Here is a 27,279-nt window from a genome sequence, read left to right on the forward strand (position 1 = left end):
CTGCTTATCTCAAAACTTGTGTCTTGATGGTCAAGTAAAAGCATTCCTATACAATAAATTTTACAATTAAGGAGAGGGCCATAGAATAAGCACAAGATATGTAATTACTAACCAATTCCCCATTAATACAGACTAAATGCTGCAGGAGATAACAAAACTTTCCACAAACTTTTATCTTGTAGAAAGTCTTCCAAGGATACAGAGAAGACCATGCTCACTCCAAGACATTAAAAATACTCAAATCATGTTACAGACCATAATTTTTGTTGGTTTTTTTAACCCTGCATGGCCAAGCAACAGCATATTTAGAAAAGTTAGCCGCCTTGAGCAAGTCAGTAGCAGCTCAAGCAGAGTCTCCTGCTCAGGTCTGAGCTTAGGTATGTCTGTACCAAGCAGCACAAGGGACTGGAAGCAGCTGTTCAGGAACTTGGTTCAGGCTCATTTCAATTTTATATTTAGCACGAATTTCTCAGGGTCACTACTCCACGTTTTTTCCCATATATAGCTAGCTGTTGGTGGCATTGTCTCTGTCTTGTACTCTAGAGAAAGATCAAGTGAAATGTCAGGAACAAACTCTGCAATGCTGCTCTCAAGGACCACAGGTCAGTTTGTAAAGTGGACACCCATAGCAAATAGCTCACCAGCAGCCTCAGGCTTAAAGTTTGTGTATAAGTTGAATAAAACTGAGAAGAAAACACATATACGAGAACAGCAGAACCAATTAAGTGGAAATTAAATGAAGGTAGGGAGGGCAAGCATCCATCTTGTGGTTTTACTTTTCCTTGCTGTATTGTGATGGCCTGCTAGCACTCACTCTTCAGGGACTGAGCAAACAAGTATTTTGACAAACAAAATTTGGCAAACACACATTTCAACACAGTGAAAAAATCCTCACTGAATTCACCTCAAACCAAAAATTGTTACTGCATTCTACACTGTAATTCTCTAAGAAGTTATATTTAATATGAAATCTCACTTCATTTTCTTGCTCATAGTTGCTTTGCATGGTAAAGCATGACTTTCCTAAATAATTTCTTACTTGATTTTCCTTCCATGGTTAATACACAATAGTAAAGAGAATTACACTATCTAGGCACAAGTCAAGAGGTGTTGAAACACATTTCATGTACAATAAGAGCATGAACTTTTTACAAGAAAAAAGCTTGCTGTAAGTTTTCCCATGGTAAAAAAATTTTAAAAACAATCATAGAAGGATTACAAAAATATAATTACCACATTGTTGATTTGGCTGGAATTAAGTTACAAATCAAGAAAAACAGAACTTAGAAATCCCAAATATCTTGCATTGCAAAGCACTGAGGTTGATATCTGAAAACAAAGTGTTCCTGAATTTACTAAATACATATAGCCCCTGTGGTATGATGTTCTGTTTATTTAGTGTTTGGCACCAAACCACTGCTGCAACAACTGAAATTTACCCTGTATCAGCAGGAAAGCTGATAATTTAAGCTCCAGAGGTGATCTTTAAATGCCACTTTCAACTTTCCCAGTCCCCCCTTACCTGCTGTACAAATCTCTGGTCAATGTATCGCTTCGCAATGCTGGGCTGAAAATCCGGGCTCTCCAAAAACCTCAGGAAAAACTCATACACCAACTACAAACATGGAAATGAAAATTCCAGTTAGTAAGTACACCACAACATAGATCTCAGCCTTGTCACCACCAACAAAGGCTGTGGGACTATTCACATGCTCAGAAAGTACAAAAGGAATCAAAGCCTAACACATCACTGCTTAACCACAGTTCCAACTGGAATTTACTGAAATAATTACAGTAAGTACCCAGAACACTTTAATTCCCAGAAGAGTCAAAGCTTAATAAATAATCTACTGAAAATACCACTAGTGGACAGAAAACAAGTTCTAAGTGTTACATTCCTGCCATGTTAAGAAACTGATTATGCAGAGATGGGTTACCAAACATTAAGCAGCACTGAGAGTTAAATTAGGTGCTCTAATATTACATAATTCCTAAAGAGATGAAGAAACATCTACTAAGTGTTCCTGAAATTAAGTTTTGACCACAAACTCTGAAAAAGTAAAGTTGTATTAAAACAGCTGAATGAATTCACAGAAACGGAAAGAATTCTGATTAAAATTAGGCTTCTATATCTTAAAAACTCGTTTGTAGCATATTATTTCTACTTAGTTCAAGTTCCTATTTGCTACAATCCCACAATGCCCAGAGATAAAAATCCTGACAAGAGACAGAGCTACCAAAGGCCTGGGCCAGCAGAGAGTGGCATGAAGAGGCCAGAGCACAAGTCCCACACTTTGGGGTTCATCAGAAGTCCAAGACAAAACACTGCACTTGCATAACAATGGCAGATTAATAAAGTACACAGAAGGCACCTCTTCACTAAGGCAAAACTGAAAGATGCCTTATGTTTAGATTACATTCAGAGCTATTTGTGTTCTCAATGCCTATTTCATAACTCCATATAATTAAACAGCTGATTAGTAATAACACTACAATGCAATTTAGGTACATAATGCCATCACTGACTGGGCTTCTAAATAAAACCCATGCAGAGCTGTGCTCATACTCAAAGGCATGAATTTCAACTATTACCACTCTGAGGACTCAACTAAACTGAGAGCCAACACCTGAGTAATTCATAATTATAATTAGGAAGCTGACTTCAGAAAAATGCATGACAGTAAGTACTTTCATGTAGAACATTTGAGCTGACAGTTACTTATGCATAGCCCCAAGGAGGGTGTGCTGCATCTGCAAAGCAGAGGCTCAGAAACTCAAGCTACCATTCCCTTTGTCCCCCTCTGACCGAGTGCAAGAAGAGCTTTTCATATCAGCAGTTTACATAGAATAACAGGATTGTTAGGGTTGGGAGGGATCTCTGGGAATCATCTAGTCCAACCCCCTCCCAATCCAAACATGCCCATTCTACTGATCTTTTTCAAATTAGCAGCCAGATAAATTTGTATAGAAATGGGCAACATATGGCCAGAGGGAGGTTATATAGCACAGCCTCATAGGGATTAATTTTGGAATTTAATTTAATTCAACATTTCTGTAATAAATTCCTATATGAATTATTTCTATCAACAGAACAGTGACAACAGTAAAGAACAGCCATGTGTGATAACTGCCACAATATTAGAAGCTACCACCAGGGGGAAAAATAGAAAATAAAAGTTTCTATAAAATAGAAAATAAATGTTACCCACAAGAAAGGACAAGTTGACCCTGAAGCTCTAGAAGAATAAATACAGGATGAAACTCAAAGATTGCAAAGTCACAGTCGGAGTTCCAAGAAAAAGCTCTGCCAAGCATTTGCAAGCCCTAAAGCTGAGAAAGGGTTAACCATAGGATGATTCAGATCCATCCTCACAGTGAAGCTATGGAAGTGACACATGAAATCCTAGGATATTCCAGGAAGATACTGACAGCATAGACAGAGATGCACAGACCTACATGTGCTCGAGGAAATTGATTAAAACCTGGAAGGATACAGAGAAAGAGCCACCAGAATTGCCATGGGATAGAACACAGTTTCTAAGAGTGAACACCATACTGGCATATTTTGTTTTCCCTAAAGGACAGGGGAGGAAGGATAATTACAGCTTCTTTCCATAAATAAATACACTGACTGCAATAGACATCAAGCAGATGAACTAAGTGAAAAGCACAATGCTGCAACATCTTGTAACAAGCTGTCCAAGATTAAATTCGGGACATCAACTGGGTATGGCATCAAATAACTTTGGAAATCCTGGTGATACATGAAAGCCTCTTTATCCAGGGCATTTTAGGAATCAAGTTGCAGTGTCCATTTCTGAATAAGTCAAACTCCCCCTTCTCCTGTATGCTAAAGTTTGTAAACTTAAAACCATAACAACAATCAAACTAGGGGCACCAGAACAGATTCTGGCCACAACAGATCCTACCTAAAGAGACAGGCATCCTCAGCTTTCTTAAAAGAAACATTACTTCTGGAAATACCAGATCAGGGGAAAGATGATGTAGTATTTTTTGTTCTCAAAACTGGTCTGTTTGGGTCAAAGAGCTATGAAATACAACTCCCTCTGCTTTAGTGATTCAGTCTTGCAGGGACCACTATTTATATATATTAATATAAATATAGAATATTTATATTTATATTATTATATTATTATATTTATATAATAATATTTCTATAATATTTAAACTACCAATTCCACCACCTCTGCAACTCCCTGAGCTTCAAAATGCTTTAAATGGATGGTTTTAAATGCCAGCCTGTTCAACCTACTTTGGCTGTTACAAACCATCTTGAGCACTTGCTGCTTTAAAGCAGCATCTTACAAGTGCCACTCATTTTACTGAAGGTCTGGAGGCTTTTGTTGTGGCTACACACACTGGTAACTTACTAAGCAATTATGTCAACAGATTCAAGCAGAGAAGAGGTTCAGATTTTTTTTCTTTCCTCTCCCAGAAAACTGGCTACCTGACTGCCAGATCAGGATAGAATTTGGAATTTGTTAGTAATTATCTGTCACAAATCATAGTCACCAAAACATCCACACCTTCCCTCCTCAAGCAGTCCTTTAGACTATGCCAAAAATAATACTGTATTTTGCTGAAGAGGAGAATGGTTGTGTACAGATTTTATTCCACACACAAAATCTGACATTTCCAGCAGCTTTGTGCTCCTGAAGGGCAATGAGCAAATTATCCAACTCCGTATTCTATGGTCCAGTAGCACATCAACTGTAAAAGGACAGAGTGGGAAACACAAACTGTTTCCACTGTGCTGCAAGGAGTGATCTATTCCAAGGCAGGATGAACAACAGACACGGGAGAGGGAAATCCACAGCCAGGGACCAGACAGCCTGGCAAAAACTCCCTTAGAAGACAGCAAGGAAGAAACCTGAAAATACAATTTCAAATAATACCACAGGCTACAAACCTCTTTCAATTCCTCTCAGGCAAGCCTAAGGCACAAGTGAATGGATCACAAAATCCACAGGCCCTTTTCTATGAGCAGGACTGGAGTTTAATTATGGCCTAAAGTGAACTGAGCTAGCATTTACAAATTATACCTCTGAGACACAGGTATTTAGAAGTCAGCTGGTGCTGCTGCTGGCTACAAGAGACATTTGTTTAGCTCTTGCACCCTCCCACTCAACAAAGCCAAGCCTCTGATCCAGCTCATTTACAGCCATTTCACCTACAAATCAGAATCAGCCATATATCAGAAAAAAATTATTACAGCCTTTAACCTGCAGAGTTATTTTCTGTGGTAAATTAATTCTTGTTTGGTTTAAGTCTGAAATATTATGCTGAATACATACCTTTTAGAGTCAATATTAGAAACCTAGTTTTTAAATAAGAGTTTTAAAATAAGAGCATTTGTGGATGCATTAGAACTGTAATATTAAAGGGGCAGAGTAGCATTTTAGCTCTGGAGAGGAGAGAGCAAATGGTATGCAGATGTGCAGCAGCTTAATCTACCACTACTAGGAGAAGCTACTTCACTCTTCTTTAACAGATACTACTTACATAAATTCAGCAATGAACTACCCAAGCTATGTGCTTGGACATTTACAGCTTCTAAGAGTTAACTGAAAATAAAATAAAATTCAGCAACATTTCAGGTCAATCACGTGATTGATATAGCAGAGCTATAAAAATCACGAGATCCCAGGGAAGTGCAACAATGGAATAACCATGCAACTGTTACCAAACAACGATGAGATTGTCAAATTTTGGCATGGAGGGAGAGAAGGAGGAGGGCATTTCTATTTGCTCAAAGGACAAATAAAGGCTATTACTCCATTTTTTGTTATTGCCATGAGAAACAGAACTGTTAATATTAATTTATTTATTGAAGCAACACTAAAGTTGCTCAGTTGCAGAAAACAAACCTCTTAGGTGAAGAACATAATTACCTAAAGTACCCACAGTTTTAAGACATACATACACCACAATTTAACAGTGCAACCCCTCTGTTTTAAAAATAGTATTTAAGTCACTTAGAAGAGTTACATTCAGCCATACTTATACATGCTAAAAAAAGTACCATTTTTTTTCCCTCTCAAGTATAAAAACTCAATTGTATTATAAAAGCAATTTTCTTGTTCTTAACAAAGGCACAAAATGACTGAAGTATCCACATTTCTTGCCTTACAAGAAGGCTTGGAAATAAAGGAATCACATACCTGTATGTGGGGCCATGAGGCTTCAAGAGTTGGTTCATCTTCTTCTGGATCAAAATCTGGGTTATCACTAGGTGGAAGTGTTCTGAAAATATTAGAACTAATCTGCAAGCAAAAAAAAATTAATTACTTGTATCACTGTTTATATCTTCACAGATCACACTCATTAAGGTACTGCATTTATCCTGAAATCAAATGAAACAAAACCATGTAAAAAAAGTAACACAAGAATTCACTACCTCATTTTTTTCAAAACTGCAAAATACAAACAGCCAGAAGTCTGTAAGATGTCAGTGAAAATAAGAATTAGCAACTCGTGTCTCAGCTGCTTTACAAGCTTGGGGCTTTAGACATGGTCATAGTCCAGAATCTTCCCTGAAACTATGGAAGTTTTAAAAAAATCAGCTTCCCTATCAAAAACAATTTTGAACTACATGACACCAAGAGCTGTTTTTATATAAGACCACAAATAAAACATAACTAATCAATTATGATTTAATGAGAGCTCTCTCCACATAGGAGAGAGCATGTCTGTCATGTAAGGCAGACAATCCCAAAAATATATCTTATATCTACAGTTCCTTACTTGATTTCAAGATATTTCTGTTTACATTTTTCACCTTTGAATATTTCAAGATGTTTCAAGGGTTTGGAAAGTTAGAAACACACAACCATTCTAGCTTTTCCATTTAATATAGTAGCTATTTTTTGCTGAAGTTACTCTAGGTTACTTCTAGTATGATACAGTCACATCAAATCCATTTCAAAAGGACAAGTTTAAAAAGGTTTCTTCAAGGATTTTTGAAGAATATTGAAGTATGGATAGAAGACCATTCAGATGTCAAAGGAAAAATGTCATCTCTTGCACAGATAGCACATACTGGATTGAAATCTCAAACACAAACAAAAGAGAACATGCAATGCAGTTCATTTCTGCATTTTCTACCATTCTTTCAGGAACAAGTTTAACCCAACTTTTCCAATCACCTTTTAAACTCTTTTAGACTTTTTGATCAAATCTGTTTCAAGTAGCTGCTTATCACCCAAGCCTACTAAGCACAAAAGGAACCGTTTGACAGTTTGCACAAAATCCTCCTGCACATATTCCAAGGAGTCTCCAAGGTGTTTGAAGAATCTAGCACAAGGACTTTACAGAGATCCTGTAGTCACCCAGCTGGCTCTGCACACAAGAATCAGCTGCTTCATGAAACAAGATACACAGCTATTGCATAAACTGACTTTTCATTTCCTCCTATGCCCTTTGTTCTGTGTCACTGTCTCCTGTTGGGACGTGGCAAAGCTCTCCTGGATTGGAAGGGCAGTGAAGTTCTGTGTGGATGGGCTCAGCTCTGAGCTTAATGCACAGGAAAAACAACAACAACAACAACAACAACTCCAAACCAAATAAAACAACCCAAAGAAACAAACAACCCCACAAAAGCATTTGTCCTTTAATGTTGTAAACACAAGGGACTTGGGATTCCAAAGCTCAAGAACAAAAGGCTTGGGGGGGGGGGGGGGGGGGGAGAGGAAGGGGAAATAGGAGTCAGAGAACATTAATTTTAATCAAGCTCAAAAACCAGCAGTACAATCCTGGTTCTCTTATATTTGCTTTGTTTACTCTTACCAGGTATTCAATAAAACCCTCCAACATATGAATCAGTCTCCTACAGAGAATGCTCTACCACTGCTTGCAAGTGTTCTGGTGACATCTCCTGAAAACACTACTTTTTCTTTCTAGATGCATCTTGCTGAACTGAGCTGGTCAGCCTTGAGCACAGAACCCCAGAGTGGTAAGTTTCATGTCCAAAACAAAGCTACTAAATACACTTCTGTAGCACAAATCATTAGCAAAAGCTACTAAATACACTTCTGTAGCACAAATAATTAGCAAGCCTCTCAGCCAAGCCTTTGGAAAACCAATTGTATGATTTTCAGAGTATTCACTACTTCCACTAGCATTATTCATCTCTAAGAATATATGAAACTTAAAATAAACCTTGTACCCCTTTTACATACTAGCCTGTCTTCCAAAAAAAAAAAGCCAACCAACCAGTTAATTTACTTTATCATGCTTGCAATACTTCTGCAAATTCTTCCCTATATCCTCTCATACTATTTAAAATATTCTTTTTCTTTCCTAAGTGGTGTCTTATCCCAAAACTGTGATTTCAGAAACACAAATCATAAAAGGTTTTTAAAGCTGGATAGATTTCCAGATAAATCCAGCACCAACTTTCTAAACTAAAGCCCTAAGTTTTCCAAAAATGACATCAGAAAATGTGCCAGTTAGTGTAGTGAAATACAGCAATTATGCTTTATTAAAACAAAAAAGAAAAAAAGTCCCTTATTGTCTGTACATTTAATCTAAACATTTGAAAGATACTAGGTTCAATTCCAGTTTCTGAGTGTGCAGACTGAGGATACCTGATTTATCTTAAATTCTGAATTCACAACCCATACAGCCTGTTAGGACACTGTCATTACATGAGATTTTTATATGCTGCTGGGGAACAAGGCAAGGCTGATAGGCACAAGGAGATGAAGAGTTACATTTACTGAAGAGGCACTGCTGTCATGTTCCCAAAACTGATACAAGCTAGAACTTTCTAATTTCCCAAGTTTTAAAACTTAAAATATTCACAATTGCAAACCCTAATTTCCTTTTAGCTTCAGTGCTTTTAACTGAGAATTTCCAAACAGAGAAGACACTAGTTTTGGATGACCCAGAACAGAGGTGCACTGACTGCTGCACTACACCTTCAAAGCCATTTGTCAGCAGAACTCCTCCTCAGCTGAAGGAAAATCAGGCTGCCCAGGGCACCAAAAAGATAACCTACAGCGTGTCATGCACATCTGTTTAGACAAAGACTTTTTAAAACGATGAGGTTCCATCCTCAACGGTTTGAAATGACACTGGTATCATTTCCAGCTCCCTGCCTGAGGATCCCAGCAGAGCAGAGCCAACCAGAGGAGCCTGTGTGACACTTGGCTCAGCAGCTATCCTGGCAACAGGGACCAGTGAAGGAAAGAATGCCAGACACCTCCTCACCTGCACAGACCCTGCCCATGCACTGGTCAGAAAAAACATTTTATTTCCCTTCCTGCTGTCTGTAAGGCATTGTTGACTTTGCCTCCCCACAGCTCGGGCGACTCCAAGGAAACCTGTTTGAAACCTGAGGCTGTTTCCTCTGTGAGCTGGAGAGAAGTTGTCCCAGGCCTTTGGAAAGAAATTGTTTCTGCTTCTGCCACTGCTGCTACTCTGGCTTTTCTCAGGGAATTTTTTAGTCTGCCTGTCCTTTACTACCAGCCAGATTATAGCTGGATTTCATTAAGGCTATTTCTACTTTTTCATCCCAAAACCATACTTCAAACTCTGCCGCAAAACTCAATTTTTTTTTTCTTTTAATGTAGGAACACTGAACAGCCTAAAAACTTAAAACCCAAGAAAACAAAAGTGAAACGGTAACTCTTCAATCTCATACAAGTTTTGCTACCAAGAAAGGCCTGGAGCCTGATGCAGGTGTTAGGTGGAGGGAGAGACAGACCCATGCAGATTTTTTTCTGAAGCTGGTACTTCGTCCTAATTCACAGCAAAGGCCTTTTCTGCTGCCAGTTGCCAGGGAGATTAGAAATACTATTCAAGCTTGGAGGGATCTTTTGTCTCAAGCTCTCAAAAAGCTCTCACTGAGCATTTAAAGCTCTCACTGAGCTTCTTCACTTTCTGTCATTTTAGGGGAGAAAAGGAGATGGAAATTTGTTATGGAAGGAAAAACAAGCATCCACAGAATCCAATCATTTGCACAACAAAAAAACCTCAAAAGAACAGCTCGACACCACCTTATCTCCCAGAAAGGAAAACAACTCCAATATAAAAGAAAACCTCCCTTCAACAAGTACTATGGGCTAGTTAGTATATTCTTTCTTCTAACAAGGGGCTACAGAGGGCACACAGAATAAGAAAATACTGCAAGGATTCAGGCTTGCTGCCACCAGCAGCAAGAAAAAAAAGAAGCCTGAGAAGAGGTGAACATACTTTGTCCTTTATTTCCTTATGCAAAAGCATTTAGGACAGAGAACCAGGTCCTTTAAAAAACGAAACTATACAAAACCCCCAGTGTCCTAGATTTTTTTGTAAAACTTAATAAGCATCTGCTGAAACAGCCAAAACGATTAAAGGGTTCCAATAATCCTAGCCCTTCAGTATAATGGCAAAACTTCCACACTTATTTACATTAAAGATCTGATCTTCCCTATCAGCTGCCCAGAAAAACCCTAACCAAACAACAAACAAACCACCAAACAACAAACAAAATGAACCTTAGGAAAAAACTAATTTGTACTGTATAGAGAACTACACAAGTTGCAAGCTGTATATTTGAACTGCTCTGCTTATGCTCCTGAGAGCTCTTTTAAAGTCAGCATTTTATCTATGTAAACTTCACCAAAGTTTAGAGAACCATTAATGTAAATGCATGGGCACTAAAGCCATTGTTTTTACATTTCACACTTCCAGGAAAAAAAAATTCAGATGATTCTTAAATTTCAGATTATTCTCAAGTGTCATTCAGTTGCATTCCCTGTACATGGGGTATAGGCAGATCAAAAACATTACTTAAGTAGCATTTGAGAATGTACATAAACACCTGGGAAAGTCAGCAGATAACCACAAATATTTTGTTCATTATTCAACAAGCCATTAGCGGCAATTGCATGGGACAAGTCATCCTATGGTTTATAACATCAGCAAACCACTTGGGCTGCTCTAGTACAGCTCTCCAAGGCCAAAATAGTAACAAACAGCCATAAAAAGTATTTACAAAGTGGAGTTGCTTTCTTATACTGATAAACCTTTCTGCTGTCACCAGCACCTGCAGCAATCACAATCAGAAAACTTTAGCCTAATTCTCCATTGCCACTAGGAAATAAAGATAGGCAGCACTGAAATATTGCCATTTTCTGAAAGAGAACAACTTTAAAGCTTACCCAGACTGCAAGTAGCTGCAGTGTACCAGTTCTTTCACTTTAATTAACCTGAATGCATCATGTTTCAGCTAATAATTAAAACCTGCAAGTTGTTTGTTTTTACAAGCCTTTCTGGGCCAAGTTATCATTAACAAATTATATTATATTGTATAAGCAGAATAACCAACCACAATTCTGAGTTAAATGCCATTAGAGTCATAAACTGATTTTATTAAAATACAAACTATAACAAGAGCATTCTACTTACCATTTTCACTATGTCAGCATAAGCTGACTCAACAATCACTCCACGATTTGTTGAAACATATTCAACCAGTTCATTCAGTGTTGCTCTCTTGATTTCTTTGCTTTTCAGGTCTGAAACAGAGTCCATGAAGTCAAAGAGCACACAGCACTGTTGCAACTTCTGACAAAAAAGATCTTGCTGTTCATTGAAGGTGGCATCTATAAAAGAAAAAAAAACCAAACCAAACACTTAAGTCTGTAGAAGCAAACAGGATTTCTAAATCTATTTTGTTGACAAGAATTTGCATAGCTATGACTTTTTTTTTAATGTGGAAGAGTAGTGCTTCATAGTCAGCAAACTAACAGCAAATTATTAAGCAATTTTGCCCAAACTAAAACCATCTGTATATCAGAATGGAACACTCACCATCCCCAACTTATGGTACATAAAAGAAATAACGGACAAAGACAAGGCAGTAAATTTATTTACCAGCAATGAGTTACTGAATTAACTTTATTTTAAATACATAAATATTAACAAGTCTCAGTTCTCCATCACCAAAAGTCATATCCAGAAGCAGTGCATCAAACTAACCTTTCATTCATCCGATTTGTCTCATTCTGTTCCCTAATCCTTTATTATGTAACCTGCTTAAAAGCTGTAAAATCTGCTTTGAAGGAACCTTGTCTTTTTACCCCAATACAAAATGCTTCACATACTTTCAACACCATGTGATCAACGTTTCTCTGAAAAAAGAATTCCAATATTTCGAAAGGATTAATCCTGAATTTTAATGCCTTGGTCTAAATAATTTATGACAATCTTAGTCATGTAAGGGTTTTCTAGATTTTTGGCCTATTAAGACAATGTGTTTGGCTGTGACTTAGCATTTTCATTTTAGCATTCAGTACCTCTGTAATCTGATAAGCAGAATTCCTCCATTAGCATTTCACATTTACTCTAAAAGAGACAGATTATCAAACACTATACACTCTTCAAAAATTTAATACATACTTAATATGTTGTAACTATTCCAAAGCTGCATGACCATAACAACATAAAAAAGCCATGGTTTTAACTGAAAATTTGGTTTAATGTATCTTTTGTTCTTGTTTTCAACTGTTTATAGGGGTTCAAAGCCACTGGACCAATACAGCATCACCTCCTCTATCAGCCAGCTGGCATTTCACTCACTCTGGTGAAAAAATAATACTCCCAATTTTATCTCCAAATAAAGAATGCTCTCCCCTGAAGAATTTTCAAGACTGGTCTACAGCCTGACTACATCCCTCAGCTCATTCATTCACTGCACTATGGCTATGAGCACTGCTGTTTCATCACTAAAAGAATTAGCAAGACAAGAAAATGCAACTGAGTACTGAAAATCTTACATCTCACTTTAAAACCTGAACAAATCACGAAAAATCTCATGCTTCTCTTTAATGTTTTACAATTATTCTAATTCAACGAAGTTCATTAAGTTTATACCTTTAACTGTATAAATATAAATATAATTATCAGGTCACTCTGATAATACCTGTTTCTCAAGTTTCCTACCAAAGCACCTTTCATTTAGTGGCTGGAACAACAACAGTCAACAGCAGGTGTAATATTCAGCAGTTATCTGCTAGAATTGCTTTGTTTCCATAAGCAAAAAGTAATTGCTGAAATGGACTGACACCCCTGCACTGTGACCCATGGTGCTTGCTGTGCCCTGGAAAGCCAGGCACAGAACACTGCATTGTGTTCCCTTTGCCCACCTGACAGCTGTGATCCTATTAGCTGAGCACAACAACTTCAGGAGCTTTTCAACCAGCCAGCAATCACTACTCCCTCGTGAAGAACGATTCACACTTCTGAATGTCAATTCTGCCATTTGAACCATTTTTCTTTTGAAGAAAAAACCTTCCAAGATGCTTATTTCACTCAGATAACTACAAAGACACGAATTCTTACACTCTGCAAAATAATGAACCTCAGCTGTAAAAACATTTGTAAGTTATGTAACATTTCAGCTCAGATCTTCTCATATTCTACAGCGGATTGCATGAGTAAGTATTGTATCATAGCAACAAAGCAATAACAGTGACATGCTGAGGATAAAATCCAAAAAAGCCTAATTTAAGGAACCAACACTGGGAGGACAGCTTTTTTTGTTGCTAGCCCCAAGCTGATAGCCAGACTGACACAGAAACCAAGCCTACTTTTATTTTCCCTCACTACAAACTCAACTATAGTTCGAGTTACAAAGGTCCACAAGTGAGGCACAGGTAGCTGATGATAAAAATTTTTTTAAAAAATTAAAAATGAAGTGTTACTAAGCAAAATTTACTTAGAAGTTTCAAAAACCAGCAGACAGCACCTGAATACTTCTAACCATGGCTCAAACAGACTAAAGACCTCAGGTTAAAAGCCAGTAACTGGAATTCATACAAAATAATTAAATCACTTATTACCTTCCCTAGGATACCAAATAAATTCCTGCATTAGCCACTTCTAGTTAGACACCAGAGTAAAAGAGAATCTCTCCCCTGCCATGCATCATAAATCATTAGCAACCTGATCTCTCTCAATTGGACATGTTTCCTCAAATGAAAAACCTGCCCATTAATCTGTTTTGTTACTATTAAAACATTTAAAGTAAAACCAAAGTAAGTATCTTCTTGTAAGCATACATCCTTTTTTTGGACTTGCAAGGGGAAACACAATTATTTTGTCAACTTATCATCTCTAGTCATCTGCAAGAGATGAAAATTATGTGCAACCATGTCAAAAATAAGGTAACAAGAAAGCCAGCTCTGTTCTGTCAGCACAATCTGTCTTCATGTGCTCAATCCCTGCTTGACACATTGCACATTTGTCCCAGGAATGTTATGAAAGGTACCATGGGAACCACCAAGTGATTGAGGAAAATTTGTTTGTCATATAGGGCTCTTAACTTTTCAGAGCCTTGTCTTTATCCCAGCACAGTGAAAGCTAGAAAACTTTATACCACAACAAAATCATATCACATTAGTTTATTCTAGTTCTAGGAATAAAATAAACTGTGCCACCATAACTGCATAAATACTGGAGCTTTTGGCTTTAGTAGCTGAACAACCCACAGCATGATTTTTAAACCAGCTTTAATCTAATATTCTATGAAGATTTACATCATACATGTGGAGTTCAAGATAATTGCTATTCTTCAAATAATAAATACCATAAAGACCACAGAAGAGAAATTAGGTTCAAAATAGACAGTGGATGCCTCAATGAAACAACCCTGAATCAAGCATAATGATGGGAAATCCTGAAGACAAAAACTTAACATCCAGCACCAAAAGAATTATTGCAAACGATGATCCACTTTAATCATGACTTGCCTCTGGCCATTTCCATGATAGATAGTAGACAGCTTGTACCCAATTAAAATACTTAATTTGATTGTTGCACTTCATAATACTTAAATTCTCCACAGACTATCTGTACTGCTTACAAACCTCCACTTATTACAGACAGTAGGCACGATAATAAAGGACAAAAAGTAACAAGCAATTTGACTTGGAACTTCTTCCTGAGCAGAAGTTTTAAAATGTTGAAACTGCATGATTGTACACATCGGTCTGTAAATCGAATGCTTTCAGACTTATAAGGTCATCAATGCAAATCTAAGCACAGAATGTTGAGTTAAGAGACTAATCTTTCTAGGACAGGCCCAAACAAAATATGGAAATAAAAAGAAATATGGAAAGAAAAAGAATTCACAAGAGCTACCTCACTGGTACATAAATGGAGACAAAACACACTACAATGATGTCTTCCTACAATATATTTATCTCTTACATTTACAGGCCTTCCTCATGGAAGGAAAAAAAAAGACAATTCTCCTTTCTCAACACAATTGTTTATCCAAGACCTTCAGTACAAAGCCAGAGAACCTAACATAATCCTTGATTTATCAGCAGAAACCGGACTTGAAATCCACAAAAAACTCTCTCAACTACACAAACGGCAAGTTCAAAATTTGTAGTTTTCCTGCCAATACAAAATAAACCTCCTCAAACATTTGCAACCTTTTTCCTTTTTTTTTTTTAAGTCTCACTAACTAAATATTTCTAGTTTGTCCTGAAAGAGCTACTCCAGGAAGATGAAGAAACCAGAGAACCAACCATGAGCTTTTGTCAGACAGCCTCTTAAAGCAGTTCACACACAGCCCTCTCAAGCACTTAGAGGACAATGATATTACAGAATAAAGTAACACCTATCTCCTTAGAACTTGGTGACAATTCTACATAATTCCCTGACAAGCTGAATACATGAAGAGGATCGTGTCACAATTGTGCTGCATTCCCAGTGCAAAGTTTAGGATTTAGGCACTTACTGCACTCTATTCAGCTCAGTGGTGGAAGGATCTGCTGGAGCAGGAGGAAGCCTTAACACTGACACGGAGAGGAGCATGGGGACTGAGACACGAAACCTCTGGGTTTGGTTTTGGGCCTTTTCATTTACGGGAATCAACGTTTTTGTACAGTCTGCTCCTTTCAGAAACACCATTAGTCTGAAAAGGAGGTAGTGTGATAAACTCTGCCCCACTTACACAAACCAAGCATGGGGAGTCCCATTTGACCTAAATGTAATACTTGGTTTTGTCCCAGAGAGCTCTTGTGTATGTGATTGTTGTGGTCTCTCCTAACAGCTGAGTGTCAGCGCTGAGGTTACAGGCATGGCAAAACACTGTTATGAAATGCAGTTTTGGTGCAGTTGATGTCACAACAGTGTTTCCAGGCTCTCAGAAGTCTCCACCTGCAGCCTGCCAGGCAGCAAAGTCGTTGGCTGACAGAGATTGAGAGAGGTCTCTCTCCCTGCTACCCCCCTTCCCATTTACTCCTCCCTTCCCCTCCTCTGTTCCAGTCACATCCATCCATCAGCACTGGCTCTGGAACTTGTCAGGCTCTTCCCAAGCTGCTTTAACTCAATAACATGGTCATATTAGTGAGGTTAGATGGCTTCTGGAGGGGCCTGATGTGCATCAGCTCTGGCACAGGATTAGAGACAGGAGCAGCAGCTCTCTGCAGTGAGCTGCTAAGTTATTTACATCTCCTCTTGAGCCATATCACACAAGTACTGAGGCATGAGATAATGTATAGGTAAGATTTTTCAGTTAAGTTAGAGATTTCTGAGAATAATACATTTTGGATTTTGTGTTTGTTGTGAGGTTTGGTTATTTTTGGGGCTTTGTTTTGTTTTAAATCACTTTAAGCTCCTTTTTAAAGAAAAAATGTACCCCCATATACTTGGCTGGTAGTGTATAACATTCCCCAGGAACTCCACACACCCATAGGAGAAGTTCCCACAATTCCAGCTTTTGGCAGCTCAACAGCCCCACTGAAACTGAGGGGGCTACTCAGACGAGCTCTGTGCAGCACCACTGGCATCCAAAGAACTTTTCAATATTTTCAGGTTTTCCACATTAAAAAATCATTGTCACCCTAAAGAATAAGCACTATTTTTAGTAGACCAGGGCTGTAGGTTTTCCCTCTGCCCCCTCCAATCAAGTGTTCAAAGAATGTATTTTCAAATTACCTCTTACCCCAAAATCTACAGCTGTCGCTAGAACTACAGAAGGGGCTGAGTGAATTTTTCTCCATGTTGTCAGTAAACAGAACTCTGACTTTCCAGGACAGATAAGGGAGTCAGAACAACATTATGCATCCTAAAAGTTAACCAGCACCTTATTCAATACTAAGTCTGTTCACTAGAGAAGGAGATTTGGAAGACAATGAAATAAAAATGCATTTTCAATCATTATTGAAAGGAAATTTATACTATCTATAGGAGATAAACAGAAACCAAAACAAAACAAAAAACCCACAAAAAATAAACCACGAAAAGAACTTGGCACCGAATTACCAAGTTGATCAATCCTGTCTAGGATCCAGGGGCTCACACTAACATTTAACCTCTTCATTTCAGAAATCAAGACTGCAAAGGCAGTCAAGATAACAAGCTGAGCTTCTCCTGTACTTCCATTTTTAAATAAACTATTCTGCAGATGGTCATCAGCCAAGTCTTGCACACTGTGGCACCTTCCACATGGTAAACCTCCAGTCTCTTTTGGAATAGTAAGGAAATCAGAAATTTTGCTCATTGGAACATTCTCAATGTAAGATTAATTCTGTGATACATGCCAGGGAAGGAAAAAAAAAAAAGGAAATCACATATTAGAAGCAAAACTAGATAAGAATAGCAATCAACAATTCCTTTTATTCACATACAGCACTGTGATTTAGAGAGTTAATTACAAGTCTGGGCTACAGATAATTTTTAAGTCATTTAGTAAAAAGTACTCCTGGAAAGCTGTCTCCCACCCAGTAAGATACTGTTTGTTCAGAGTCTCATCTACTGCTCCACGTGGCCAGCAGTTGACCTCAACAAATCAGTGCAGAAAATCTGAAAAGCCCACGCTGATCTAACAACATCTGTCACAAATTCTGTGACAGGGCTCCTTGCAATGATAATGAACTGCAAGTGTCTTATCTAGATTGTTTCTACCTTCTATCTTCCAGGCTTTCTTATAACCACATAAAGTTAAGAGTCTCCAGCTACTACCATGTTAAATTCCTTGATTTTAATTAAGATTTGAGTCAACCAAAACACTTCAGAGAGTAAGAAAGTACTGAAATGCTTTTATATTAACAGCCCTATTTCTTACTGTTTAATTACAGAAGACAACAAATAGTTAAGATGCAAAAATACAAATTATTCTCTTGGTCCTTAAAGTTAGACTCTAGTAACTGGGCCTGGCACAATTCACCTTATTTCTACCATACTTTCTAAAAAAAGAAGAATTAAAGCACCACTGGTTCTTTAAACAAATAAAAACTCACCCAGCATACCAATCACTGGAACAGGAACAAAAAACACCCTAAAGTACCCTTAACAAAATGTACAAGTTTAACAATACAAAGGTAACCTCAAGAGCACACCAGCAGTTCAGAATCTAGCTGAAATTCAGTTCCATGCAACAACAAGGAAAGGAAAACCAGCTGAAAAAATTGTCCAATGGACTGACACAGTTGAATCAGAGCTGCTTTTGACAGTACTGAGAAGTTGAGGAATTTGCACATGGCTAACCATATGAAGTTTTGTTCAGAGTGAAGCTATTTATTAGAAAAGGCAAAGAAGTTTCACTTCTTACACATCTGAAGTGTCATATTTTCAAAAATCAATTACCCCCCTGCCCCCCACTGCTCCTGTATTTGAGACAAGCTTGCTCCCACCTATAAGCCAGTACAATGCTCTCCAATGCATTCATTTATGGTTTTGGCACACACTGCTACTGTATTTGCTGTCATCATTTAAAACCCATAAAGCAGTTTTAGTGACTGATCATATGGCAGGGTAAGCCTTTTTTGAATATACCCAGAGCCTCTAAAAATTAATTTAAAACAGGAACCTGCCTCTTTAAGAAACAGAGTTCTGAATTTAAGGGTGATAAATCCTATCATGGAGTTCCATATGCATACCCAGGTAATTCAGTTGGGAAAAGAGAGTAATTGATTTTTTTGAATGGGAAATTGTTTCTCAGAAGATATGAATATGGGATAGATAGCACCTTTAACTTAAAATTACAGAAATTGATACACAGGCCCAAGAACTGAAACCCCTTTCCCAAACAGCAAAGAGAGCTCCTAAATAGCTTTTTAAATATCGAAATTTAACAAAAGTTTTTGTTATGGTAAAACAGAGATGCATTCAAGAAGTCCTCCTAACAAGAGGGCAAATAAAGACCAAGGTAAGTAAACAGGTAATTTCTTTTAAATCTAAGTCAGTACACTGAATGAGCCACAAGGTGAAAGTACCCAGGGATGCTGCACAAGCAACTTGTTACTCCAGGTAATTCACTCTTGTGCCAGGAAAATTAACCACCAGCAAAACCCAAGGGACTACAGAAATGGAAGGACACTACAGACCAAGCTTCTGGGAGTGTCAAATCAAAAAGATCAGAAAGGACAATTGGTATGATGCTCCATGTTCCCAAAATATAACCTTATTTACACTTTTCCACCAACTGAAGCACTTGCTCTTACAGAAAAGCTATTTATCAAAGTGTAATGGTTCAACAAAATACTGGATTTTCACATGTAATTTTGAATATGCAATACAGCCCTTGAGGGTGTGACAAGGGTGAAGGTGTGAGGGTGTCACATCTATGCTGCTAAGAATTAAAAGAATAATCTGAGCAGCTCTGCTCCCTATTTTGCCTCCCAACAGCTGTAGTGCTCTGCACAAATTTTACCAGGGCACACAGCCAAGAAGCAGGTGACAAAGTTGTGTGCCACACAGGCTCAGTAAAAATTTCAGCTTAATAGCTGTTATCCTGGACTGCATTAATAACATTTTCAATTCACAGGGACCTAAAACACTTTGCTTGAATGAAACAAATTGATTTGTACCCTGTAAGTCTGAAGGGACAGCAACTGTATTTACAATTTACGTTCCCTTAAGTCAACTGCAAAACTCCTGTCTGACACTATGGTAGTTTATAATTAATGAGTGGTAATTATGAAGTATGTCATCAGTGGATCTGTGTTGCATATTATTAACAGATTAAAAATCTATTACCTTCCCCATCATTTCCTCACCATATCTAAGTATAAAATTAATTTTGAGCAAGATGATGAAGTTGCTCCAGTTTGACATCACACAAGAACATGCAACTCAACACAAATCAAGTTTATTTTCCAGAAACTGAAGAAACACTCATGTAATTTTCACATGGCAATATTAGTGCTAAGTGAAATATAAAAATACCCTTTATTGAAGCCAAGGGTAGCTGTTAAACACAATTTAACAAGAGTACACAAACTTATTTTGTAATTAATTTAGTACTTAGCTTTTAAACATGAAGGAGATGCACAGAGGAGCAATTTAATATGAAATATGTGCCAGAGGAAACAGCCAATCTAACTTTCCAAAACACAAGGAAAACCCACCTCTTCCTTTGAATTCCTGTGTAAATCTGTGTGGAAGTTACAAGTACTGGATTAACCCCTTGGATAAATATATAGTTTACAAATTGGCTAAACAAGTGTTTCTTACTTTTCAAAGTCTTCTTGGATCAATAACAAGATACTTCATAATTATGTTGCAGTGGAAAGAATTATGATTAAATTAGACAGGGAACACAGGTGAAATCCTGGTTGTGCTGCATTCAGTGACCCAACTCCCACCAACCTGAACGAGAACAGATCATCCTGAGCAGACAAATACCAAACATTTGTGGGATCTCTTTGCTTAATTTATGAGAAGCAGACATTTCGTCTCATGAATAAAAGGTTGAGGTAATTTTTTCATTAATTTCAAGCATACTAGAACAGTTACACACTTTCTACCAAAAACTCTAAATATGAAGTGTTCAGTAATGAGGGAACCTGCACTTTAAGTCCTCTCCTATTTGGCAAAATCTCTTGGCTATTTTTAAACTCAATTTACATAATTTTGATGTATTTGGTTTATTTCGATCCCACTTCCTACTCTTAAGGGAAGATGAACAAATATTAGTATTACCAAACCCTGTCCTTCCTGACTTTACTGTGGGACCAAGCTCTTGTCTCTCAAGAGGGTGCTGATACTCACATCTTCATTTTTCTTCTCGAAACAAGAATCCAGCTATGCTGAAATGCACAAGTTTGTCTCCCATTCATAATTCAAGACCTAAGCTCAGTTCTCACTAGTAGATAATTTTTAAACTCATAGACAGGGAATCAAAATTTTGCTGCTTAACAAGACTTCAATCTTATACACGTATGTCATATTTCAAGCACAGAATTTGTAATCGAAAATACAGTATACTTCTCAAAAGTTTTACACAACTACACTAAATTAGAACCTTTTTTCAAAAAGCCCACTTTTTCTTCCCCTATACTCTCCCATATAATTTTACTTGGGATGAAATTAATAAAGTAAAAACTGTGCCTCTGTATTTTGAAGGACCAAGCATCTACAGAAATAAACCTATTAAATCACTTCTAAAAGCTCGCTTGTTTATGCAGTGGTGCACTCTGCTAATCCTTTAATGCAGCTATAGTAGAAATGAAGCTGTTTCTCCCTTCATATTTAGAGACATTGCTGTGACTTTTCATTCCTGATCATTTTCAGCTCAGCCTTCCTGCCCCATGCTATACTGTCCTCCTCTAAACTTGCTCAACCCACCTCCTCTTTCAGTTCTGAGAAACAACTGTCCCACTCTCACTGTCTGTCACCCACAGCTTGCCAACTCTCCAAGTGTGTGACAGCCTCAGACACAAACTTCTAATCAGTCATTTGAAACTTGTATTAAAAATGGAAAGCTTTTCTCTTATTGTAGGGAGTAACTTTATCATCTTTTAAATTGTTAGTGTTTTAAAAAATTATCTACTAGAAATAGTACATCTTCCTTTTGCAGCATTGTTCTTGAATAGACATGCACAAATATAATTTTTGCTGTTACTTTCACCTCGACCTCCCAACTCTCAGCAAAATTTGTATTTCTCTTCTGAATCCTATCATATCAACAAAGCTGACAAAACCCATCTATTTCACCAAAGCTTTGCTTGGTAAGATCAAGATAAACAATGGAAAAGTGAAGAAACTTAAGATGAGAATGAGAGAGATTTAAATCTTTTCCCAGTAGTAGAAATGGTGCTGTTGCATTGACTTTTATTTTTTAATCTATAGCCTCTTTTATTCACCATATGCATTGCAGCAGTACATGTTACTCCTTCAGCAGGATACAGGTCTACTGAATTCTGATCAGACTGCTGTTTGTTCCTGTAGCCTCCATGCCCTTAAGATACTGAGGCTTAGTATCCTGCATTTACATATCAGCTTCACTTCCCACCCCCAAATGTACACTTATGCTCTCCTCAATTTTCAATTCTCAAGGAAAAAACCTCTCATTTGATGAACCAGCTAATCTACAATCAATTCCTGATGTACAGAACAAAAACTCTAAGCCTGTGAAGTTTCAGGAAGATCGTTCAAAATCCACAGCTGCAATGAAAAGTTACGAAGAAATGAGAAGAGAACATGTTGAGAAATATTTCCAGAAAGTTTCACATCCAAGAGGAGCGTTGAGACTCCCAGCACTGAGCTTCCTGCAGCCACTGGAGAGGAGCTGGCTTCTGCCCTCTCTTCCCACTTTGGCTATTCCATCATCACAGCAGTTCCATACCATGTCTCCACCTGGAATGTACCCCTGGGCTCTTGCTTGTAGAAAATGACAGTTTTGCCTGCACTTGCTGTCTAACTTTGCCTCCTGCTGTCCTGGCAGTTCTGCAGACAAGAAGCCCAAAGAAAGCCACACAGAGCAGCCTCCCAGAGCATGGCAGATGGGAGCAGCACAGCAAATCCTGAAAGAGCTAAACATACCAGCTTGGTAAATACCAACTCATCAGTCCTGCTACAACAGCTACAATTGGACCAAACAAGAATCTGGACCACATGAGATTCATTTGCATTAAGAACCACGTGCTAAGCTCCAAAGTACAGCAAGCATTAAACCTCAACACAGCTCATGGTTTGTTTGGTTTTTTTTTTTAATATTGACACTATACAATTTATCTTTCCTCTAGTGTTCCAAGTAGTTTGAATTGGTTTTGCTGAAAATAAGAACATTAGCCTGAGGAAGAGCTGCAAATAAAACTGTCCATACTTGGCATGGAAAACTTCAGTACAAACAGTTCAGCAATGTTGTGAGCAGCTCAGAGTAAGATCTTGTACAGGAAAACTGAAGGTAACCCTAACTATGATGAACTCTGCTTTCAAGTCAGAAACATACTATGAAATATCATCTTGCAGACAGTATTATTCACTGGCCACAAATTCAGCAAAACTTGAGAGAAACTAGTTCAATAATTCTCTGATGGAATAAATTATTCAGACTTTAAAAAGAAGCTGTCACTATCCAGTTTCTAGTAGAGCATTTTGCCAAGGGAGTCTTCTAAAACAGGTGTTATTTGCTACCTATTAATCCAACTGGGCTGCAGCTCCAACCCTCCGAATCTACATGCTGCTAAAAGCTGTAATTTTAACCTGCTAGATTAAAACAAGAGTCAGGACAACAAGGGTATAGAAGCTAAATTTTACAGCCTTCTCAATGGAAGTGTCTTTTTTTCATCAGAACACAACACATATCCCCTCTGTGCCTTAAAAGAACATTAATCTGTCCAGAACTGTTGGTATGACACCTTTTCAAAAGCACTGAGTGATTTTAAGATAGACAGATGTTAAAAAAAATCTCCAATCTATAGATTGAAATAATCTTTTGATCAGATAGCCTGCAGCAATAACTAATTCCATTTGCATTTCCTACAGCAACTAACATTATATTCAGCACCTGCAAAACTACTATCTGACTAAACCAGAAAGCAATGAATATGGAAAAGGAAATCTGATACTAAACTGGCACATGGAAGATGTGAAGGATTGAAATAGAAAAGTTCATGTGAAGACAGTCAATAGGCTCTATATTTAGGAGCTGCATTTGATGGAAATATATTCTAAGACCAAAAATTCAAGTTACGGATAAAAAGGTCAATTTGTTAAGAATAAAAACCAAAATGTTCCACTCCATAAACTAGGAACAGTTCCTTAATATAGAAAAAAATTCAAACAGCTCGTTTTTCATGGAACTACTACAGTTTTTTCATCTGTTATAGGTTGTTTATTTCTCAAGACTGTAACTTCACTAAAAAGGAAGTTTTGACTACTTCATAGTACGTCCTGCTGAGATTATAGTAAGAGGTAAACATAAATTCCTCACAGAACATCCTCATTCTTCATCTGAATTAAAGATTCTCACTTTTAAGGAAAAACTCATCCAAGATGATCACAGTTGCAAGGGATGTTTAATACAAAAGGTGGAGGATGGGAGACTACAGAAGAGGAAATAACAATGAATCATGAGGGACACAAAAAAACAAGTGCAAATCTGAGAGAGAAAACTGTCCTTTCACTTATAAATATTTATTAAGGCTGTAGTAAAAGTAAACCATTCTAAAACTTTGAAGCACACTTCCCCTTGGGGAGCAAAGGCAACTTAATAGGACAAGAAAATTCCTCTCAGCTGTTTTTAATTCCACTTATTTATGTCACTCTGAAGCACACACTATGTGACTCAAAACCACTCAAAGTGTGAGGCTTGAACTGATCCTCAGATTTAATAACATTAAAATTTTACCTATCAGCAAGGTTACAGGCCTCTCTGCAGCATTCCCATAAAAGCTTAGCTTGAACACAGCAACCGGTTTTCAGCCAAAGCCAAGCTCTCTCTCAAGGGTTTAAGTAAAGAAAATAACCAGAATTAGCACCTATTTTACACCTTGTATTTGAATGCTGACACTGCACACTGGGAGGTCTTCTTAAAAAGACTTCTTATTCCAGTACACTCCTCTGTAACCTCTGCAGCTCTCAGCCCCACAGAGATCCCTCCAACTACTGCTAGTCCATGGCTGAAAGATTTCTGGATCACTCTCCAATTCTCCTCTTGTGAGGGTAAGAGGCATCAGGAAATGTTTATTCTTTCCAGCTGCAGTTGACAAGTTTGGTACACAAAAAAAAAAAAACAACCCTATTTACTTTACAAGCTGAAGGGCCATATTAACTGTAGTAAATCAAAGCAACAAGTTGTGTTTTCTATTCACCACTTTCCACCTATATTTCTAGATGCTGCTTCAACCAAAAGTGGCAGAGACAAGCATGCATACATCTGCTGGAGAGTCAGATCAGGCTCCAAGGTCAAGTTGCATCTCTTTTTCAAAAATGAAGGTAACTGCCATGTTCTATTGCAGACTCTTAAAACAATCTCCTATTGGGACAAAATTTATCACCTCTTAAGACAAGAAAAATAACATTCCCTTTGCTAGATTTCTTGAAAAGCAACACTCTCAGAATTGTCCATGAAATTATAAAGTCCTGCTGTATTCCAGCATATTACTCTGGCTGAAGATTCTTCAAAATTCTTTTATTACATAAACTTTAGGTAACAAAATGAAAAGAAGATGGGGGGGGGGTGATGGGGGGGGGTGATTAAACAATCTTTTCTTTTAAATATGATCACTGTGTCTTCACTATTTCTTATTCAGTTGTTAAATAATACACTGTAAAATAGTCACTGTCCTGAATAACAGTGCTTTAGGAAACCCCCTAAATTAACTGAAGAACAAATTACTAAATTATTTTGAGTATCCTGCCATCAGTCAGGTTTTGCTGAGCTTTCACCTACACAGGATAGATATCATCACACCCACAGATAAGCTGAATGTGAACCACAGCACACAGTCTTACCATCCCTCCTCTCCATCTCAGTCCCCCAAAAACACCTCTGAAGGGAAGAGTTCCTCCTAATGGGGACTGTCACCCACCAGTAGAGATGTGATGTAGGAGAAGAAATACACAGCCAAAGCACAGAATTTTGGTAATTGAGAGCAGCAGTACAATTCACTAACCGCAGAAATACGCATTTCTTAGATTATCTGTCTAAAGGCTTTGGAGCAATACAACTCTGAAAGTGTGTCTCACCATCTGAGCTGGCCATTCCAGTGGCAAACAAAACAGCCCCTACAGAAAAGGAAAAATCCCACAACACTCTCTGCCCAAGAAGGTACTTTCTAAAGTGATGGGTAATTTCTGTTTTTCTTCTGGAACATGTCTCCCTCCAGTAAAATAGATGCAAGTGCTTTAGGCCAGTTTGGCAAACCTACTGGGGAGTTTTAAAATACTGCTTAGACTTACTTTAGAATATAATCTCTTAAAAGTGATGAAATAAGACAATACCTATAAACAAGACGAAATATTTTACAGCAGCATAATACCAAACTGCTTTTTCATCTAAAAATATTCCATTTTCTCCCAATACAGGTTTGAAATACCTCAGGTTTAACATTTATTTGAAGAGCTCTGTAAAAGTAAAAACTTGATCTAATTACTAAGTGTATGCTGAGCATCATTAAAATGACTGTACTTTCCTTTTCCAGCCCATGCCTGGAAATTCTGGTTCATGATTCTGTAGATAATACTACACTGGCTGCATCAAAACTATTGCTGAATTGCATATCAACTTTCAAGAATAAAGCAAAGATTTATCTTCCCAAGACACATGTGATTAGAACAAATAGTCGTATTAAACAATCCATTTGTAGACAGAGGAAACCATTTCTAGAACCTTTTTTGGTTTCAGGGGCAAGGAAGGGTTAAGAGGAAAAGGGAGAGAGGGAGCATTATGAAAAGAAACCATCCCATGCCCACAGCTACGTTCAGGACAAACCTAACATCACAAACCTAAGGGAGAAAAACGAGCAAAAGCAGTGCTGCTTGACTTTCTGCAAACTGGCTACTTGGCACACTACAGCTCACAAAAGTACATTTTGCCCACAATTTCTGTTCTGAAGCAGGTCTCCAAGGCAAGACTTCACATCTGAATCACAAGCATAAAGACTGAAGGGATTTTCCTTTAAGAACTTCAGGCAATAAAGCGATTCAAGCTACTATAAAACCCTGCATAACTGAAGAAATTCCTCTGCTGGTTTATGGCTTCAAATTTCCAAACATCTGAGCTGCTGATGCCATGCAAAATTTCACTGTGTTACAAGTAAAAAGCTGTAAAACCACACTCACAAAACTACAGGACTTAATAATGCAGAGTTAAAAATTTAATATTAAAGTCCCAGCTCAGCAAAGAATGTAAACTTGGACATTTTGCTGATTTAAGCTGGAATTGCTCCCTGCATAACACACGTATGTTTAACTGTTTGCTGGACCAGGTCTCAAACTTTCTGAAGTCTGCCACCTATGTGCAGTATTAACCAAGGGCCTTTACGAAGTATCAAGTGTGGTTTCTCAAATTCAGCCCTGAGGAAAGTGTAT

At 37.7% G+C, this 27,279-nt stretch overlaps 1 protein-coding gene across 1 annotated transcript in view; it reads right to left on the bottom strand.

Annotated features, from left to right (window-relative positions):
• PPP2R5A (protein phosphatase 2 regulatory subunit B'alpha) overlaps window positions 1-27,279 on the bottom strand; it is a 42,265-nt gene that overhangs the window by 12,782 nt on the left and 2,204 nt on the right. Inside the window, exons 2-4 of the mRNA XM_071426396.1 lie at window positions 11,413-11,609; window positions 6,183-6,284; window positions 1,523-1,615 (exon numbers count right to left, since the gene is read on the bottom strand). Of these exons, the coding sequence (XP_071282497.1) occupies window positions 1,523-1,615; window positions 6,183-6,284; window positions 11,413-11,609 (392 nt within the window). The remainder of the gene's footprint in view (window positions 1-1,522; window positions 1,616-6,182; window positions 6,285-11,412; window positions 11,610-27,279) is intronic.

This window comes from Agelaius tricolor, unplaced genomic scaffold (assembly GCF_023055355.1).
Source record: "Agelaius tricolor isolate 1412-34295 unplaced genomic scaffold, bAgeTri1.0.p SCAF_1, whole genome shotgun sequence".
Classification (NCBI taxonomy): Eukaryota; Metazoa; Chordata; class Aves; order Passeriformes; family Icteridae; genus Agelaius; species Agelaius tricolor.